Here is a 22,180-nt window from a genome sequence, read left to right as displayed (position 1 = left end):
AACAGTAATCGCTCGACAATGTAAAGTATAGAAGCCATCTTAACATGGCTAACCACATAGGGTAGGGGGTGTTACTGTAGCTTTACAGCCCCAGGAGCGTGTCGTCTCCAGTTGGCTTTAGACACCATATCAGTGTCCTTAAAGTATTTGCAAAGGGAGGCCATCCCTTCCTCGCAAGCCTGAGTGATACGCTCGGACTAGTTTCGGGATTGTTGTCCCTTGTAAACGGGCGGGATGATAACAAGGTGGAGTAAATAATAGATTACTGACAAAATACATCACAGTATTTAACTTTGTTTCACCAGATTATGAGTTCAAATCACGATAAGGTCAATGTTTTTCTCACTTTCCTCTGGTATCGATGAACTATATATGCTTATTTATATAACTGACGATATTTGATATTTATTTTTCAGTTCTTCCGGAGAGATGGTAGGTCTAGAAATGCCAACAAATCAGTATGGCACATCACCAAAAGGTTCACCATTCACTGGCGTCTGGCAAGAACCAGACATGTCTCAGTGCTACAATACAGAGAGGATCACTCAACAACTAAAGAACATCACAAGTGAAGATATCAATGAAGGTGAGTGTTTGGAAATGCACTTACCGTAGTATTAGTAATAATAGTAATAGCAGTAACAGGAGGGTTATATATATGTATGTATATATATATATATATATATATATATATATATATATATATATATATATATATATGTGTGTGTGTGTGTGTGTGTGTATATATGTATATATATATATATATATATGCATGTATATATACGTATTTGCCTGTGAGTGTGTGTGTGTGTGTGACATTCTTTCCCTGTAATGTATGTATATGTGTATATATGTATGTATGCATGTATGTATATGTAACCAAGATGAAAATTATTTGTTAGGATGTAATTCGTTGCATAAATCCTTTTGGTCATGTCTTCCAAAAGCGTGTCACTAGAATCATATATGGAAACATGTCGACAGATGTTATAACGTGGGACATTTCAATTTATTATTAAATCTTTAAAACCACTTTTCTTAGTAATTTTTTGCAGAATCATTCAGCAGGTAAATAAGCATAATACAATAGAGCTATCCATGATACAATTTTCTATCAGGTTGTCCTGGGGGTTATAAGATATTTAAAGCTGTGTAGCATTGAATGGAAGCGATGCACGATTCTCACCTGTAGCACTGTAAAATCAAAGAGATTTTCTTAAGATTGCATTGTAGTGATGATTTCAATTTCTCATAAGTCATTGATGAAGAATGATTAATATTGATATTGTAGATACCGGAGAAGACGGACACAATGCTTAGCGGCATTGTGTGCGTCTTTGCGCTCTGAGTTCAAATGTCGTCGACTTTTCCTTTAATCTTTGACGAAATAAGAACGAGTTGAGCATTGGTTTCAATGTATTTCACTTAGCCTCTACCCCGAAATTGCTGCTCTTCCGCCAAAACTTACACCAATATTAATCATTAGATCATCGACCCATATTCCTTTAAGTTCAACGTGTAACTGAACAATAATTCCATTCATATTAACAGTTGTTTAGGATGGCTGGTGTATCACAGGTCATTGGTTGTCAATGTTATTATTTACAAACATTCACTATCAATTGTCTGTGTTACTCAAGTATGTAGTGTTGTGCAACTCGCCCACTCTTCCAGTTAGCGTTACAGAGCAGGAGACACTAACGATTTATCACAATGAATATATAAATGATGAACTGAACTCATTTAGCTATCTCTGTGCTATATGAATTTGGAGATGTTCATTAACTTCCATTCATTCATTAATTTTTTGTGTGGCATTTAATTTGCATCTAATATTTCATCTGAAAGCATCTGTAAATTCCCTTAAATTTCACATTGAATTTTTCGTTGCAGAAAATGTTGAGGAGGTTTCAACAATACTCAGCAATATTTCCAAGAAAGCAGTGTATTTCAAAGCAGAAGATATTGACTTGGCTGTTGATATTCAAGAGAAAATACTGCCCTTGATACCAAATGTGTCCGCCGATATAACACTAAGGAATATTCTTCTTAGTATCAACAATATGATAGACACACCGGAAGAGATTTTGGTTGAAGCAGAACAATCAGGTGGAACTGTGAGCAGGTAAAACCCATATCACATTTGCCGTCAGTGTAGCAGCAGCAGCTGCAGCAGTAGCAGGGAAGTAGTAGTAGTACTAGTAGTAGTGTTGGTGGTGGCGGTGGCAGTGGTGGTGGATGTATTAGTAATAAGAGGAGAAGGAGGAGGAGTGGTTGGGTTATCGACGGTTGCGGTGGCTCTAGTGGTAGAAGTAGTAGTAGTAGAAGGAGGAGGAGAAGAAGAAGAAGAAGAAGAAGAATGGGAACAACAACAACAAGAAAAGACGAAGAAATTGATGATGATGATGATGATGATGATGATGATAGTGATGATAAAGAAGCAACAACGGCAGCTGTAGCAGCAGACGTAGTAGAAACAATGGTAGCATAAATAGATTTATTAATCAATTTAATTAATGTAATGACACCTATATCTAATTACGTATTTGAAACACACTCTTTGTTGAGATTTATTTTCTTGATTTTCTCACAGAATGCTGGACATTATAGAAGCAATCACTGAAGAGATTCCACTGAAAGAGCAGCAACTCACAGCTTTATATTCTAATCTTGGCATTGGTGTTATCAAAGTGGAGAAGTACACGTTCAATGGGGCTGTCTATGGTATTTCATTTGGAAATAATGGAACTGAAGCTATGACAACGGTATAATACTTTCTCATGATTACTCCCTTATTAACCGTTTGTTCTAAATACCCAAATCGATAAAATCGTCACGACAGTGCCCCAGCATGGCCTCAGTATAATGACTGAGAGAAGTAAACGATAAAAGATATACTATACATTCTTCGCTGCTTAGACCATCAGTCAAAATGTTAAGAGTAGTGATGATATATATATATATATATATATATATATGCAATGCAGGGCTTGGCACACGATCTCGATTGGATCAGTGTATGTCTCAGCAAACACCGTTTGAATAAGCTAGGTCATGGCAGTCACTAAGGAAGCTGAGCAGCTTACCATACACTGGCAATCTGTCGTACTAACCGAACTTGACAAGGGTTAGTAGCTGGCTTCTATTATTTGCAACACAAATCACTGTAACTAGGAAATTAGAACAGTTCTTGCTGCAGGAAAATGAACACCGAAATTAATCGGTACAGTATGAAGAAACTGCGCCCACAAGAAAAGTATCATACTAAAACTTTTACAGACACTAGTATGACAAGTAGTGTTTATTGGGTGTTACTCATGGACCCTGAGTGTGGTAATGCAAAGGGACTTACAAGTAATATTCGTACTAAGGCCCTCGACTCTGTCATAAGGATGAGAATATTTGTTTACTGTATGTATTCTTATTTCAAGGCTACTTGCCAAGAGAGAGAGAGAGAGAGAGAGAGAGGGAGCTGGTTTCAATTCTAGACCCATGGTCCTTCTTTGGAATTTCAACATCAACAACGGAGTATTTTTGTTTGCATTTATGTATGTATTACATGGAAAAATGCGAGCATGAAAAGTAATATTCTTAAGATTATTAACCAGGAAAAGTACAAGGCAAACTATTCCTTCAAGTAAATTGAATAACAAGAAACTTTTTACTTTGCAACGAAGAATGTCAGTTCTTCTAATTTATCACTCTTTACAGTTGTCAACTTTTAAATTTATTATACAAAAGTGTTCGGTTAATTAGTAAGTTTGTCTAGTTAGTTACTTTTCTCTGTATTTAAAATAGAAAATTAGCCAAATTCTACTTAAATATATATCGTGTTATTTGTAAACTATAATAAAATAAGTTTAATATTCAAATTTGAATTTTAGCTGCAATATTTTAAGTAAATATTTCTCGTTCTTTACTTGAAGTAATAGTTTGTCCTATACTTTTGCAGATGTAATAACTTGTCATGTACTTTTCCTGGTTTATAATCTTAAGAATATTATTTTTCTTGCACGCAATTTTCCATGTAATTCATGACATTTTCAGGCATTGTTGTTATAAGATAATCAATAATGTGTCAATTAATAATTTTTGATTTTATCTTATAAAATACTGAAAGATAATATTTCAATTTTTCCATGTTTAAATTAAATTTGAGTTGTGATTGAATTATTTGATATTACCTATCCACAAAGTGTTTAGTAGCATATTAGGAGATGACAGGAATTCATTCAACGAATAAAACAATTCCAATGATTCCGGGGTTGGGGATGGATTCCGCCTCGCTCCACCCCCATTTTTCCGAAGCAAAATAAGGGATTTGCAGCATATTAGGAGGTCAGCGTACATGATTACACGCACAAAGTCCAATTTTGAAAATGGTGCAAGTGTTAATATATAAATTTACCATATTGTAGGTAAAAGGTAAAAAAATAGATAGAAATATGTATTTATCTATGAAGATATAATATGGCTTTAAAAAACATAATAAACTCACGAATATCCTTAACTCAGTTATAGTCCAATATTTAATTACCAAATTATATCCGTATTTTCCATTGATAATATTTATTCGTAATTTTCATTGATAAAATATATTCGTAGATTTCATTGTTAAAATAATTTTCCATCTGTTTATTCTATTTCTGTTAATACCGTAATTCCACGAGTATTCTAATAAACGCTTCAATGACGTTTCCCGTTTTAAAATTTTAGTTAATGATACGGTTTTTGAAAGGAAAGTAAACCTTTTCTGTTTAAGATTTTTAAAGATATTTTAATAAGTTTTATTTTATTGTATTGTATACTATATAACTACTGATTTCTAATTTGATTCTATAATTATTTAGTTGTTGATGATATGTATTTAATTATTAGATTATAACTATACATTATTTATAAGATATTACTTAGCGCACGAGATACATAGATCGTAAAATAGCTATACGGTGCTTTTATGATAGGTTATACGTTTATAATTTGATTTTCAATCTTTAATTTTTTAATGCATTTCATAAATATATTATATTGATATTTAATATTTATGTAAGTAGTAATAGACTAATTAATTAATATATTTAGTTTTCATTATATGTCTATATATTTATTGATAGAGTAAATTTTAGATTTTAATTACTATATTTGTTGATAATAATTTAGTTAGTATTTTTAAATATTTTATAATTTTTAGATGTGAACTTAAATCTAAAAATAGTGATTATGTTGTTAAATAATTTGGTAATTAAAGATTGGACTATAACTGATTTAAGGATATTCTTGAGTTTATTATGATTTTTAAAGCCATATTATATCTTCATAGATAAATACATGTCTATCTATTTTCTACCTTAAAAATAAATGTTTAACATAATAAATGGGTTGTATGACATAATCCTAATGTTTTAAGTTTCTAATTTATATAATGGAGTCTTTTTTATAATAAAAATTATTATTTTATTTCTTTCTTTAAAAATATTGTTAAACTCTATTTGCTTATTTATTTACCTATTATCATCAACCTGAAGATTGACTACAATTTTACTTCGAATTTATTTAAATTGAATTTAAACTTAATTGTAATTCAAATTAAATTATAGCCATGAAACGTACTTAGTGTTTTTACTTATATTACATTTATAATTCTTTTTATACTTTTTGGAAAAAAATTATATACATTTATATATATATATATATATATATATATATATATATATATATATATATATATATATATATATATATATATATATATATTATATTAATTATATTTATATTTATATTATTTGTTATTTATTTATTGGTTTATGTCTATCACTGTTTCAGTTGCCAAATAGTGGTTTTATCTCTAATTCATATTTTATATTTTATATATTTAAACTGTGAAATTTGATTTAATACTAAATCTAATTTTTCTCTATAAGTTTAGAGCCATACTCCCTATTATATATATATATATGTGTGTGTGTGTGTGTGTGTGTGTGTGTGTGTGTACGTGTGTGTGTGCGTGTGTATGTGTGTATTGTGTGTGTGGCTGTGTGTCTGTGTGGATGTCTGTGTGAGTGTATAACATAAAGGTGTCATATCGTGGGTTGTAGATATTTAAGAAAGAAGAGCATGTTAAAACGCAAAGTTGATTTCTATTATAAAATTTATGCTAATAATGAGATCATAATGAAACAAAGGATTCTACTACAACACTGTATCAGGCCATCCCATAAGTTCTGTCCGAATTTTGAATAAAGAAAACAAGTGATCCAATGTTATATTTATTTGATAGTTAATCATCAATGTACTTTCCCTGACTATCTATGACTTCCTTCCATCTCTTTACAAGGTTTTTAATCCCATCAATCTCAAACGTTTTGGTTCCAGAACGAAGAACTCTGAAATGTCTGTTTCGATCTCATCTGGTTGCAAAAGTTATGTCCCCCAAATAATTCTGTAAACTACGAAACAAATGGTAGCCTGAATGAGTAGGGTCGAGAGAATAAAGTGGATGAGGAATTTTTCCCAACTAAACTCTTCGATCTTCTGTGATGTGATCTTTGTAGTGTGGCATTGTCCTGATGAAACATCACTCCTTTTCGATTCACTAAAGCGGGGCTTTTTTCTCCAAAGCTTGGTTCAAACGCTCTAGTTGCTGACAGTAGACTTGAGCATTGATTGTTGTATTAAGTGGTAACAATTCAAAGTGAATTACTCCTTTGCAATCCCACCAGATAGAGAGAAGAATCTTTTTTCCATGACGTTCCCTTCTCGGTTGTGGTTGAGCTTTTCCCTTTTACTAAACCACTGTTTACAACGTTTAACATTTCGATAGAAGATCGATTTTTCGTCAACAGTCACAAGTCTATCCAAAAAGGGTGAAATATGTTCCTGAGAATGGAGGGAAGAGCAGATGTCAACTCGGGATTTGTGGTTGCTTATGGGCAATTCACGAGGCATTTATTTTCCAAATTTAGGAAACTTTCCAAGTTGTTGAACATGACGATGAACAGTTGTATGGTTTGAACTAAGCTTTATTGCCAATTCTTCAACTGATAATGCAGGATCTTCTTCAAGTAATACCTCAAGGAGATTATCATCAACCCCAACTGGACATCCTGTTCAATGTTCATCTTCAAGGCTGAATTCTCCGCTTCTGAATTTTGCAAGCCACATTCTGCAAGTTCTTTGATTCAAGCATTCTTTCCCATGAAATGAGTGCGTGTTTTGAGTCGCTTCGGCTGCAGAGTTTCATGTTTTGTACTCATAAAGAATTATGTGCCTCAAATGCTCTTTGGATAATTCTTTGTTAGAATCAAAGAAATTTTAATTCTATTATTCTGTAAAATAATAATTAATTTGTTTAAATGTACGCAAATGCATAAAAAATAATTTTTAATTCCATTGGACATTCGAAAATACTATTAAATTTCATTCAATTTTAAAAACGGGTAAAATCAGACAGAACTTATGGGATGACCTGATATAAGAAACTGGGAGTTCCGGTTTCGCGTCTTACGCTTATCAAACTTCCAAGGTCTTAGATTTCAGCCATTTTTCTGCAAAAATTATTGTCGACAATTGGATTGAATCAGCAGTCGTCAAATAAGCTTTCTCCTTTCTAGATTTGAGAAGCTCACTTTCTCTAGATTCGCATTTAGGCAGTATGTTATATAAACCGGGGCCCCACTAATTACAGGTATAAACCTGAACTTGTAATCTGGATATAGAAACTGCAGATTTCTCAATAGTCCAGCGTAGGTGTTCTCTTTTGAATGCCCTTCAACTTTCTGTTAACATCTGATGGGCAGCTAACTTTCCCAACTGTGCACAGTTTCTCTTCTGCTTCCCAAATCATTATTATATTAAGTTTGCTTACGTTTTATTGAGGTCTTCACTGTGACATCCCCCTAGTACTCCTTTTTTATTATGAATGGCTATGGCTTCTACCATACTGTGGATTCTTATTTCTTTGTCTTCAGCGTTAAGCTTCCGACAGATTTCATTATAGAGTGCCCTATCTATAACGACATGTCTCATCTACATATAATACAGCGATGACGTTTTCGGACAACCGCTCATAATATGGGTGATTTATTCAATGTTAACTCCACAAAGTCTGCGTCGGTTGTCACATTTTACTGCTTGTCCTGCATCTCTGTTCCTTTTGTGTATCAGGCACTTGGTTCATATTTCTTGTTCCTGTATTGCAAAAGCATTGCCCTCAAAGTAGGAGGTGGTAATCCGGCGATTGCTTCACGATAAAACTGCTTTGACGATCGATGTCACTATCATCTCAGAGCTTTCTACTAACATAACCGTCTATGTATGTATGGATGTATGTATTTATGTACGCACACACATATACATACACACACAACACACATATATATATATATTATAATTTAGGGTATCTAAGAGATACCACCACGGTGGAAATAGCAGCCAAAACGTGATTCTAAAACCTAATTATTACCTTTGGAGATTTTTATTCCCATGCTGGCCACTTGATGAGATCGATATTTAAATTAACGATCTTATCCTTATTTATATAAATTTATATATATATATATATATATATATATAGAGAGAGAGAGAGAGAGAGAGAGAGAGAGAGAGAGCATATGTTATTTGAGGATATTTTGGGGGTTATTCCTGCACTTTTTGCTATCTCTGCATAATATTTATTTCATAAAATAATAATGTCAGACACAAGAAATGAAGAGACATGCTGTTATTTTGGTTATAGAGGCTTAGCATAGCTATTTAGCTATTCAGAAATATCTCGGGTTTTAAAAGTGCCCAGATCTTTCGTCTACAAGGTTTGTAAGGAACTAGAAACTGATGTTGGAAATGTATCACCGGTATCAAAGCGGAAAAATGCATTCTAATCGCTCTGATATCACCAGAAGACCTGAATTTATCCATCAGGTTCAACAAACCATTGATTGCAACGCTAGAAATCCATGAGGACTGTCTATGTTCTCCACGAAGTCATCTTATATGACGAGGAAAAGTAAATTTGTCAGAAAAAGCAAACGAAAATCACTACACCAGATCTAAAAGGCTCTTAATCAATCTGAAAAATCCCGCAGAATATTTGAGTTGGTTTTTCTCAAACGAGAATAACTTCGACCAAATCAAACGTTAAGGGAAGAGATGATAGATGGTTATGCGCAGACCCTTCTGAATTCCCAAGTGTTATGCATACAACATTTTCTGCAATTGCCATGTTTTTAGGGGCTGTCAGCAATGAAGAAGAAATTATGCCTCATTGAATCTTTTCACAGGGCCTTAGAGTTAGATCCACCGACTACAGCGAGGTTCTGGTAATAATTGTTAAGACCTGGATAAACAGTGTATGCAATGGAATATCATATGTGTTTCAGCAGGTCTCTGCACTATTACACATGGCTCTTGTAACACAGGAATGCACGGCTGAACATTTTCATGATCACATATCCCCTAACGTTTTGCTTCCTAATTCCCCAATCTCAATCCATTGGACTATTACATGCGGAGCGTTGTTGAGAGAGAGGTCAATGAAAACGCTCATAACACCAAAGATGCTTTGAAAGCTGCCATAGTCTGGGAATGTCTAAAATGAACCAAGACCACTTGATTCGAGCATGTAGATGATTTAGAACTCATACAGAAGTATGTGTTGAAGACGACGGTGGTATATTGAATAAAATGATAGAAAATGATTCACTTTTTATCCTCATAACATTTTTTGTTAAATAAAGTCGTTATCTGTTTATATATTAGATTTTTTCTAATAGACATAACACATATATACATATACTTTATTGAAAAGCAGCAAAAAATACCAAAAAGCTGTTCCTCAGAGTTTCACCTTCCCGTCCGTCAGCCAGTTTTGTTTATAATGGAACAGTCTAGACAAAACTGTCCCTGATCCTTCTTTCTTCTGCATCGGATTTTAAAACCAGAATAAAACAAGCAAATTGACTGAAGAAAAAATATGAATGTAAATTGATTTGTGATTCAAAATATTTTGAAGCAATTAATTAAAGTGCATGATTACAATAGTGAAATGAACAGTGTTATTAATATATATTTGAAGTTTCTGTGAACCAATATAGTGAGAGGTTCATTGGTTCTATTTGCCATTATTTGTGGCTATGTGGGTGCATATATATTTGGTTGTATGTATTTGTGTGTGTCTAGTTACAAGATATTTGGCGAATAAATAGTTACAACTTGATGTATTTGGCTGAATAGATTCAGATAATACTAATTTGCATTGAATGCTGATGTATCCATGTAAGAGGGCATCCGAGAACAAGAAAGAAATTGAGGCGTAAAGTAGAAAGCTACTGAATAGACCAAAAATTTATTGATCAACGAAGAGACCCTTGTGGTTGCTTGTGTAAGATATTAGTAAGTGGTGATTCTGGTAGATTTAGATATTATGTTGTTATGTTTTAGTAATGTAGCGGTTGTGGAAGAAATTCAAATTCCAACAACTGTAGTAGCAGTAGCAGTAGTAGTAGTAGTAGTAGCAGCAGTAGTAGTAGTAGTAGTAGTAGCAGTAGTAGTAGTAGTAGTAGTAGTAGTAGTAGTAGTAGTAGTAGTAGTAGTAGTAGTTGTTGTTGTTGTAGTACTAGTTGTATTACTAGTACTAGTAGTAGATTTTGCTTATCCATTTCATTTTCTTTTTCTTTCAGATACAAAACTCAAATTCAAACCTACAGGTAAAAGATACGGCAAACTTCATTTCATTAGGAAGGAGCTTATTAACACACATGAAAGAAGGAGAAGAATCAAAATGGTCACGAATGACCTTTTTTTCTTTGCGGGAGGATAAGCTATATAGGGTATGGAACGAACCAAAATGGAAATTTTGTTGACTAAATGTTTTAATTCATTGTTCCTTCTTTGATAACAGTACAAATACAACACAGCTGCCAATCTATCTATCTATCTATCTATCTATCTATCTATCTATCTATCTATATATATATATATATATATATATATATATATATATATATATATACACCAGAGTAAGCACATAAATGCGAAACATGGTGGAAAGAATCGTACACAAAGACCAGAGGTAGAGTAATATACTTTATTAAAAAGTACCAAAAGTATCACAAAAAACTGTTAATCAGAATTTCAGGTTCCCGTTCGTCGAATAGTTTTGTTTAGAATGGAATAAAAATAAGGTTATAAGCAAATATATGCAATTAGTTTAATGGATACACATTTGAAAATGGTTTTGTTTCATTGGTCCTTTCAGCTAACGGTTTTTACAATGACCGGTCGCATGCAATTATCACATTTTCGTTTAAAATCATCTTATGAACTCGAAGAAAACCTTCAATCAAAAATAGCTTATATAAAGGACAAATCCTAAATACCCAGGGTAAATAATTATTTGTAAAATATTAATCAGATAATACATTAAAAGTTATATCCGTTCAAAAAATTTTTGTTGAAAAGTTAATTCTTTTTTAACGGATATAACTTTTGTGACACTATTAATTTTAGTTGGACAACATTTTCAACAGAAAACTTTCACGGCCGAATATTGAAAACCGCTTCTGGCACACATTTCATAACATAATCCTTATTTTTTGGCAGTTTTCTCGGATTTTTTAAGATAATAAATGCATAAAGTGAGGTTATTTTTTTTCTTTCACAATTTTCTGGGTCTTCCCAGGCAGACAGAATAAAATCTCGGTCGCCAGTAGCTCGCGTCGAACTAAGTTGACGTATGTGCAAAGGACACACTTAAGTTAGTAACTTAGAGTGCTAGAAGTTAGTAAGTTAGTAACTTAGAGTGCTAGAAGTTAAGTATCAAAACAAATTGAGCGGACTCTTTGGTGACATATTACTAAATATAATATTATATATATATATATATATATATATATATATATAACATTATATATGTATGTATGTATGTATTATAATATGTCGTTCTGCTGTCTAAAATAATGGTGTCTAAGAACAAGACTAATGTTTAATCGTTTCATATTTTAGCAGTCTTATTCAGTTGAATGAATGAATTTCTTTCGTGACATTTCTTTACAGGTAATACAAAAATCTAGAACCAAAGCAATCACAAAAATTTACAGTAATGTTATTGCTGCAAGTATTCCTAACATTCGAATAACCAATCTTGATGAACCAGTAATTATCTCATACAATTTAATAAATCAGGTAACGGCTGTGCATTTTTTATTGCTGTTGTTGATGTTAAGGTTTCCTTTCAAGGCCTTGTGGCTTCATTATGTCAATATTGTATGATGGTGATGTATGTTTTTATTTCCTACAAGATATGTTCCAGAATGTTTGTGTTGTATTTTAGTATCATCACTATATTGTTTTTTGTATGTTCCTATATTGCTTTTGACTGAGATTGTGTAATTTCAGTGTGAATTTCATTAGGTTTGCTTATGATGCCTGCTGTACTTTTTCCTATTGTTGTAATATCCTTACCATTCTCTGATTCAGTTGACTTATGATGAAACACATCCCATCTGTAAACGTATTGTAATCAAACATTTCATTAAGTATTTCTAGAACAATACTGTACAATGTCTTTTTCTATTATTATCAGTATACGGTGAAATTTAGTAACGACTTATCATAATGACATGTCTTTTAATTAGAAGGTACATTAAGTTATTAGAATTTTACTTTTCCAAGATTGCCACCAAACCACAGTGTGTTTATTGGGACCAATCTCCTGGACAGGATCCCCGTTGGTCAACGAAAGGCTGTATTACATCCGAGTATGTACCTGGAGAGAAAGTACTCTGTTCCTGTAACCATCTGACAAGTTTTGCCCTGCAAATGGTTGGTAACTTTATGAATTGGTATTTACATGTAGTTTGGCAGTATATCTATGTACTATTAATTTAAAAGAGTTCTATACTATCATACCTACTAAATTGTTGTTTTGATTGGTATTTTAGTAAATATGTAAATGTTTTTCTTATCTTGTCATTACTCACAATGTCTTGTGTGCAAGGCCAAACTATTTCTGAAGTAGTGAAATCTTCCTACTTGTAAAAGTGATGCTGCGTAAAAAATTAAGGGTTAACTTCCAGCGCCAAGAAGGTCTTAAAATGCAATAATGTTCATACTTTGTATTATGTTAAAGGAATGAGAAATAAATAACTACTTTCTCATTACAAAATCGGTCTCTCTTATTTAATTAAGATGGCTTAATTGAAGCAGCTTGAATTATCTGTCCGGATAAAATATACAAAGACACACCTTCAGTCAATTTGAACTCAGGCTCTATAGACTAGTGGTACATCTCATACTTCTACATATACACCTCGTGTGTACACAATATGAATCTTCACATGGAAATAGTCCATCATCCAGCATGCAGCAGAAGGCGGCCCAGCAATACAGTGTTTCTAATGCAGCTTTTTGTAATCCTCACTTTCTACATCAAGACTATATATACACACTCGTATATTATACAAGTATTGATTACCATATACGGAAAAAGTGGATGAGGATATAATATATTGTTGTTTGTTTCTATTCCAGATTGAAGAAAATACAAAGAATATCCACTTCATATCAAACGTTGGCTGTGGAATATCGTTTGTCTTTCTCGTTCTTACAGTAATACTTCATGTTTCTTTCAAGTAAGCAATTCAATTTCATTTATAAACTGGTTAAATACAGAAAAGCTGCATCCATCAGTTTGTGGGGTTCTCAGACAAACATGTACCCTATATACCACCATACATACAATCATATATGCATACATCAAATATAACATCATACATACATGACTTATATAAGATCATACATATATCACGTGTATAATCACAGATATATCGACAATGAAGATTAAGAAACGTGTCTTAGACCTAGCGTTGAGCAACCACACTCTCACTATTCATTAGGGTAATAATCAAAAGTACCTCCTCTCAGACCATGAAATGGTAATTTGTAGTTTATCCTTCACTATCAAAACATCAGACCAAAATCATTGATCTCAGTGCACCCATTTGACAACATCGACTTAGATAAAACAAAAGAAGAGAAATTACGCATGGCCTGTCATTTGTTCAATAGTCCTTCACTTAAATCACTCCAAAATAAAAGTGAGTTGGGGCTACCTTAGGTTCCAGTCCCCCATATATCAGCTATCCACATCCCAGCTCAACTCACCAATAATAATAGATGTCGGCTCTGAAAAAGGACTGAGTGACATTCATCAGAAAATTAAATAAAACAAACAGAATAGTATATTGGTTAAAATGCTGCCGACTGTAGCAGCCCATCTCAAGTGCAATAATTACGTTATGGGTGCAAGTGCTGATAAACATGTTTTATATTTCATTCAGGTCAATATACACAGATATTTTCCAGCACATCTGAACTTAAAATCTATTAATTTATCATTTGTGTTCCAAATAACCATCACTTATACGCACATAGTTATGATTTTGCATTGAATGATTTTTAAAGTTTTAATCTTCAGTAAATGAAATGTTTGCGATTTCTTCTTCTATTATTTCAGAAATCTAAGGAAATTAATGGCTTCAAAGATTTTAGTATGCCTGTGCATTTCTCTAGCTGTCAGTAATCTTATCTTTCTTGTTGGGATGCAAGAATATGCAACGACAAAACCAGCTGCTTGTAAGGTAAGAGAAAACACATTTTAGCCAGTATGAATTTTGTTTTATATGAAACACTATGAATATCCGTTTATTACGTCAGATTTCATCCAGTAGGAGACCAAATTCAAATTTGTCTCTGTTATTCAATATGACAATATCCGGCCGACGGTGTTCGATTACACGATCCGTCTGAAAATCATAATTCTAGAGTATCGTTACTTTTCCATCCTCAAACCTTTACTTGCTCAAACCTTTACTCATACCAGTCCTCTCTTACTTCGTATTGGTATTTACGGCATAAGAGCCAATGAAGATACGCACACATTTTTTCGTGGCTGCGCTTGTATTCATTTTGTGCAAGGCTCTCACTTCCACTTACCAATTGGAACACATTTTCCACACTCTTTCCATGGAGCTTGCATTTCTGGGTGTCAGAAGTGTTATAAATGTTACACTTCCCTAAATCGGATGGGACAACTAGTCTTGTGCAGTATTGATCAGGCTTTCGGAGATACCCTTGAAATTACCTCGCTCACAATGCTGTATTATTCTTAACAACCTATTTATTCCTTTCAATCTTTCCCTGTATTCTCATTCCTGGAAGGTCTTCTTTTCTCTTCTCCTCAGCTCTTTGGTTACATTCTTCCTTGCCCATCATTTCATCTGCATTTACACCCATATCGTTCGCCACATATAGCAACAGACCCTCATCACTATTTATGAAATACTCGGCAAGCATTCTCCTTTCACTCCTTGTACAAAGTTCTATACTATTTAGTCCTCTGCCACCAATCTTTCTTTTCATATATAGTCTGTTTATGCTTGCTTTAGGGTTCATCAACTTACCGTCCTTCTATCCCATGCTGATATTCCCTCCTTAGTCCATTTGAGGATAATGGATACACTATATCTGAATACCGCAACTGTCCAGATATTCATTGCGGTAATCAAATATTTGGCATTCAGGTTGGATTTCAACACCATCTTCGCCCGGTTTTGATACTCCTCGCTGACCTTGACTTGCATTTGTATGTGTAGAACGTCATCCAGCTCCAAAATCCCTAAATATCTATACCCACTGAGGTAAAATATACAAAACCCTGTATACCCATCACGGCTATTCGTCTGATAAGGGTACACCAGGCACATGCATCACAACCATATTTGCGCGACATGGTGACCTCATATCAAGATTAACAGCGCATGACCTTGTACGTGGTATCCAGTTAGAATTTTCTTCTTGTCGGGTAGCCCATTCCGCTCAAAAGATACATGAAAAGGGTTGTTAAAGAATTTTGAACGAAACACCCATGTTTCCAAAGGGGAATTATTCAAGTCCCAAAGAATTCTTATCAACACATGTTTATGATGGCCCCACCCCTTCGGGATTAGAGATGCACATATTGTCAGTAAGTTAGGGGCATTCTCCACTGGTTATGGTCAAACAACTGACAAGCAAATCTGTGGTATTAAGCAGAATATTTGCTGTAGCTCATATTTCATGCCAAGACAAAACATGTTTATGTTAACACTTCCAGTCATATAATATCTCAGACCCTGAGAGTCAGTGCCTGAGACTGTATCAGGGCATGAATAGTTGTTGTTGTTGTTGTTATTATTTAAGGCCGTGAGCTGGCAGAATCATTAGCGCGCCGGACGAAATGCTACGTTCGATGATGAAATTCCGCCGAGGTCGGCTTAACATATCATCCTTTCGGTGTCGATAAAATAAGTAACATTTGAACACTAGGGTCGCTGTAATCGACTCATCCACTTCCTCAAATTTGCTGCCCTTGTGGAAAATTTGAAAGCATTATTATTATTTTGGTAAGTCTTCGAGCTGGCAGAATCGTTAGCACACTGGGCAAAATGCTCAGCGGTATTTAATCCGTCGACTTTGCCTTTCAACCTTTCGGTGTCGATAAATTACGTACCAGTGAAACACTGGTGTCGACGCAAAACGTGAAGACAGTCGAAATGCTTCTTTCTTTACTACCCACAAGGGGCTAAACAGAGAGGGGACAAACTAGGACAGATAAACGGATTAAGTCGATTATATCGACCACAGTGCGTAACTGGTACTTATTTAATCGACCCCGAAAGGCAAAGTCGACCTCGGCGGAATTTGAACTCAGTACGTAGCGGCAGATGAAATACCGCTAAGCATTTCGTCCGGCATACTAACGATTCTGCTACTTCACCGCCTTTTGATGATATGAAATATTCTTTTCTACACTAGCCACAAGGCCAGAAATTTTTGAGGCGGGGAGCCATCTTTTTGTGCCCCAGTACGAAAAGATGAAAGGCAAAGTTTGACCTCGGCGGAACTTGAAATCAGAACGTAAAGACAGAGGAAATACCGCTAAGAATTTCGCCCGGCGTACTAACGTTTCTGCTAGCACGCCGCCTTCAAGAATCTGTTCTAGTCTAGGCACAAGCCCTGAAATTTGGTGGGAGGGAGCCAGTCAATTAGATCGACCCCAGTGCGCAACTTGTATTTAATTATTCGACCCCAAAAGGACAAAAGGTATGTCGACCTCGGCGGAATTTGAAATAAAAACGAAAAGACAGAGGAAATATCTATTTCTTTACTGTCCACAAGGGGCTAAACACTGAAGGGACAAACAAGGACAGCCAAACGGATTAAGGCGATTATATCGACCCCAGTGCGTAACTGGTACTTATTTAATCGACCCAGAAAGAATGAAAGGCAAAGTCAACCTCGGCGGAATTTCAACTCAGAACGTAGCGACAGACAAAATACCTATTTCTTTACTACCCACCAGGGGCTAAACGAAATACCGCTAAGCATTTCGCCCGAGGTGCTAACGGTTCTGACAGCTCGCCGCCTTGATGATACAAAATATTAACCAAGATCTGATATCGATATTCTTAATTATATTCAGCCCCTGCAAAACTATATAAGACTTTATAATTCATTATTGCTTTTGTTGTTGTTATAGGCAGTGGCTGCTCTCATACATTACTTCCTTATGACATCTCTTATGTGGATGACTGTAGAAGTACTTCAAGTTTGCCTTGCTGTGGATGTTATATCACAAACTGTTCAGAGATCTTTTATGATAAGGAGTTCAATTCTGGCCTGGGGTATGTACAAAGTTTTTTCTCTTTCTACCTCTAACTTTATCTCTTTCATATACACACACACACACACACACACTCTCTCTCTCTCTCTCTCTCATTCTTCTCTCTCTCTCTATATATATATATATATATATGTCAAACACACACAGGCACATACACACACATACACCGTCTTTAAGTTTTTTGTTATTGATGGGAAAGGGGTCACTGACTTTCATGGGACTTGAACTCTGGGTACTAAACTAAACACTGTTAATCAGTAACTTTGAGTATTAAATGAAACACTGTGAATCCAGTGAATCTTCAATTTATTTTTCTCCTTTTTTGTGTATATTATTCAACTGTAATACTACTGGAAGTTCTAACAATCATTCTGTAAATTTTCTAGGACAGCGCTCTATATCACGAATCCTCTGCATCCTTATCAATCATACAATATTTAAAAAAAAGATTTGAGGTTAGACATTAAATTCTTGTGGTTTAAAAACAAACACTATATTGATTACGTGTCTGTCTCACAGTAAAATCCAGATTTCTGAACCCAGGAGCATTAAGCCCCGACTGCAAACTCCCACTCTTCTACCGATCCAGCGCATATATAATTGAATACGTTCTTTCTTAACATAACCAACTTGGAATAGGGAAGATGTCAATTAGCTAAATAATAAAGAGTGGAATTAGATATTAATTTTGACTTGATTAGTATAATAACTAAGCGAAAGATAAAGGCAGCTAGCTAGTTTGTTGTTTATTAGGAAGGTAGTGTTGGGTAGTGTGGTTAATATTCATAATTTCAACTTGGATAGATCGAGAAATTGATGAGATGAGGAAGTAGCTGAAACGTGATGTAAATATGTGGATACAGAAGTGCATCACATATATTTATATACACACAGCATAAAGGTAAACCATAAGGAAACAGATTCTCAGGGTTAGCCATTAGGGAAACCTAAATTGATTTTCCTTTTCATGAAGTAGTTTCTGTCACTGATCTTATCTCTAGAATAAAACCAAGTGTTATCCAGTTTACACTTTCATCTGACGCACCATGTAGTTTGTGAAGACGTTAATGAGAGCGCATCTTTGTTGTCCCCCATGTAATTTAGTCTTCATACCATTGCCAAGAATTCCCAAAATATTGTAATTACTGTTTCCCACTGGAAACTATAGCTGAGAGAATCGGAGTTAGATATTTGTGACACCTATTTATAGGAATTTAGGAACAAATAGTAAAAACTGACCCATGTGTGGATCGAAACAAATATTGAATTTGAATTGAACAAAAACATTTCCAACTTAATCGATTCAAGTTTCACATATTTGTTATTTTAAATATTGATTAATACCTACATAAATCAATTAATGTATATATTGTTGTCAGGTCTTCCAATGATCATTGTCGCATTTACTCTGGCAATTAACTACACCAACAATTACATCAGAATTGAACAAATGTAAGTATTTCTGCGTTTTATTCACCGAATCTTCTCAGGTCTTCACAACTAATATTTAGGTTATGGATCAAATGTAATCAAACTAAAACAACGACTTTTATTCCTGGAAGCTACCCTACTCCACTAACATTCTTAATGATTTTTTCGTTCACTCAATTCATAAGACTAAAAAATACAACACCTTGTAATTATCAACACGCATGACTAGCAGCGAAATTTGAATAGTAGAAATATTTATGTGTCTAACCCGATAAAGTACAGTGTTGTCCCCCAATTTGATAACAGAAGTTAAAATAATTCATTTCATCTTTTTGATGTAATGAAGTTGTGTACTCGAGTCCATGTGTCTCACTTAATAGCGCCGCCTGAGAGAGTCTTTCAATTCTTTTAAAAGTCAGGTTTTATATCATAATAGCCTATTTAAATAGGGAGCTGCTATTGATTGTGATATGTCCAGATACAGGTTGTTTGTCTTGTTGGTACATTTTGAAGTCGTTTGTCCAGATACCATTTGAAGGTGATGGGATATTTTTCTTCGTTCTTTCCTTTTGGGTCAATAATGAAAAAAACATAATTGTTTTACAACGTGGCTATGTGTTGTAAACTTCAATTGTGTGGAATCCGTATCGCACCGGGTTTCAGTCCTGGATGGACTGTAAACTTGATACTGCAGTCGTTTGAGTAATGCTAGTGATATATTCTCCACATTGTGCGACTGATATATACACACACGCTGGCGTTGGAGAGAAAGAGAAAACGTTTCAATGTTTTTAAGACGGTCCAGAGAAACAAGACCTATCATACCACTTACTTTTGTATTTATATCAATTAGTCCCTGGAGTGCCTCAATTTTCATGTTTCCTTGTGTGTGTGTGTGTGGCGGGAGAGACTAATGTTATTATCCCATGTATTATCAACTGGTTCTACGGAAAAGAAGAACACAAATTCAGCCACTTCAGCACTACAGAATTCTAAATCGTTTGGGAAACAAATCTCACCTTATAAAGGGAGATTATTTTGGGAACCAAGATTTACGACCTTCAGGGACCAAGAGATAAGTATAATAATATATGGGAGACAGCAACTTTTTATTTTCCGCATTCTACAATCATATCTTCCAGATATCAACAATTGGTCAATCGTTAAGGAAAAATCCCATAAAATCTTATAATTATTAATCTCCATGATAGCCTCTGACTCGTTCACACCATTTTCCCGTTACATCTCAATGCAGCCTTTCAGCAACTCAGTCATAACAGCGCTTATACACTTTTTTATGCAAGCTTACTGCATTTACTAAAAATAGTTAATACTTTTCTTTTCTCATCTAGATGTTCTGTAGTTACTCTCTGAATTTTATCGGTTTTTATCTTTAACAAATTAGTTCTAATGGCTTTTCTTGGGCAGCTAAAATTGATAATTCAATGTTTTTGCTTCGGGTTTTCATCAGTCAGTACAATCGGCAATTTTTGGTTTTTATAAGATTCTCCGTTTTATTGTATGAATTGGCGATGTAATTCTTTATCTTTTCAGCTCTTAGTCTTATTATGTTTCCTTTTGTTTTTGAATTCTCGTAATGTTTCTGTACCTTTTTGATAAAGTTTTCCTATCTCGTTCGGTCTTGTACTGTAGGATGTAGTTTATTGTAACTACTCTTCATTGAAATACAATGAAAATCAGTAGCAATGTCACACAGAATGAAACACAAAAACAGGCAGTAAATGATGGAGGCAATATCCATAACAGGACAATGCTAAAATAAATACACAGATAACTGACACTTAAATAACACCTAATGGTGGAATATAAATCTGATTATCAAACTTTCGCTTTTAACCTGCTCACATAAAAGAAGACAACAATACACCTCAACGTAGCTTCATTCTGAAAATGAAATGCTGAAGAGGCAAACATTTTTGTTGAAGCACTTGAGAAATTTACTGTTCCAAACAAAATACAAAGAACTCAAGAAAATGTAAACAGTTCTTGAGAAAACTATAATATTTCTATTACATGTTTAAAAGTAACTATTCTTCTCTTCTTTCCTCTTATATGCATGCATCTACGAATACATGTATGTATATATTGTGTATGTATGTATTTATTTATGTATGCACTCGTAAGGATAGGGAGGTGTTTTTTGCGTATTTGAATATTGAAATATTGGATAAGAATATCTGATTTAGCAATGTACATAACACACTACAAGTGCGTTGAAGGCTTTTCATTTCATTTTGGATTAAAGTCACTTCGCATTACTCCCTCTCTGACTCTTCAATTCGATAACATTTGATAATTGTTATTTTTTTCTTAATCTATCCTCTATTTCTTTATAGATGTTGGTTATCAGCGGTACCGTTCTATACTGCTCTTGTGGCTCCCATGGGGATCATTCTCATCTTCAACATTTTTATCTTCTCTATTGATGTCTGGTACTTAATGACATTAGAAACTAACATGACATTTAAACTCGAAACAAAACGAACACGTATTTTGGGCATCGTTGGCGTGTTTGTCCTGTTCAGTGCGGCGTGGATCTTAGCATTCTTGAGTTTTGGTGAAACAGATGAAGTGTTTACCTTGCTCTTTGCCATATTCAATATGCTTCAAGGAATGTTTGTCTTCTTTTTCTACTGTATATACACGAAAAATACCAGATATGTCATTTTTTCATGTGTACATAAATGAAAGGAGGCGAATACCAGAGAAAATGTTACGTACAATAACAGTAAGTACAATTTGCCCTTTCCATTTCCTACGACTGCCAAAACCGGGAGCAGTGTTATCAAAAAGGGATTCAGAACAAATATCACTTCTAACAGCACAATGACTATTGACAGCATCAGTCTTAGGATTCACACCAACTCCACCATTGCTGCCGTCAACATCATCATCAGTACACACACACACACACATACACACGCATACAGCGTGGGAAAATAAATATTCGCACATGTCAAAATTCTTTATTTATTTAATTTCTAATGAACATAAATGGGATATACCAATACT

General features: G+C 34.2%; 2 protein-coding genes across 2 annotated transcripts in view; one reads left to right on the top strand and one right to left on the bottom strand.

Moving 5' to 3' along the window:
* The window catches only part of LOC115225268 (adhesion G-protein coupled receptor G6-like), a 1,160,637-nt gene that overhangs the window by 935,106 nt on the left and 203,351 nt on the right, over window positions 1–22,180 (bottom strand). The window lies entirely within an intron of this gene.
* Window positions 496–21,874, top strand: LOC115225267 (adhesion G-protein coupled receptor G2-like). Its single transcript, XM_036513970.1, has 10 exons — window positions 496–586; window positions 2,594–2,765; window positions 10,674–10,823; window positions 12,049–12,177; window positions 12,667–12,816; window positions 13,525–13,625; window positions 14,510–14,633; window positions 17,573–17,717; window positions 19,096–19,168; window positions 21,505–21,874. The coding sequence occupies exons 2-10, from the start codon at window positions 2,595–2,597 to the stop codon at window positions 21,854–21,856; spliced, it is 1,395 nt and encodes a 464-aa protein (XP_036369863.1). The 5' UTR covers window positions 496–586; window position 2,594; the 3' UTR covers window positions 21,857–21,874.

Source organism: Octopus sinensis, linkage group LG27 (genome assembly GCF_006345805.1).
Source record: "Octopus sinensis linkage group LG27, ASM634580v1, whole genome shotgun sequence".
NCBI classification, from domain to species: Eukaryota; Metazoa; Mollusca; class Cephalopoda; order Octopoda; family Octopodidae; genus Octopus; species Octopus sinensis.
The sequence above is the reverse complement of the archived record's forward strand: the minus strand, read 5'-3'. Positions and strand labels throughout refer to the sequence as shown.

What these genes read in the sequence shown, in the direction of transcription:
- LOC115225267 (XM_036513970.1), top strand. Translation starts at nt 2,595, where the DNA reads ATGCTGGACATTATAGAAGCAATCACTGAAGAGATTCCACTGAAAGAG. An exon ending in GGGAGGATAAGCTATATAGG is followed by an intron (nt 10,824 to 12,048) that starts GTATGGAACGAA and finishes ATTTCTTTACAG; the next exon opens with GTAATACAAAAATCTAGAAC. An exon ending in CAAGTTTTGCCCTGCAAATG is followed by an intron (nt 12,817 to 13,524) that starts GTTGGTAACTTT and finishes TTTCTATTCCAG; the next exon opens with ATTGAAGAAAATACAAAGAA.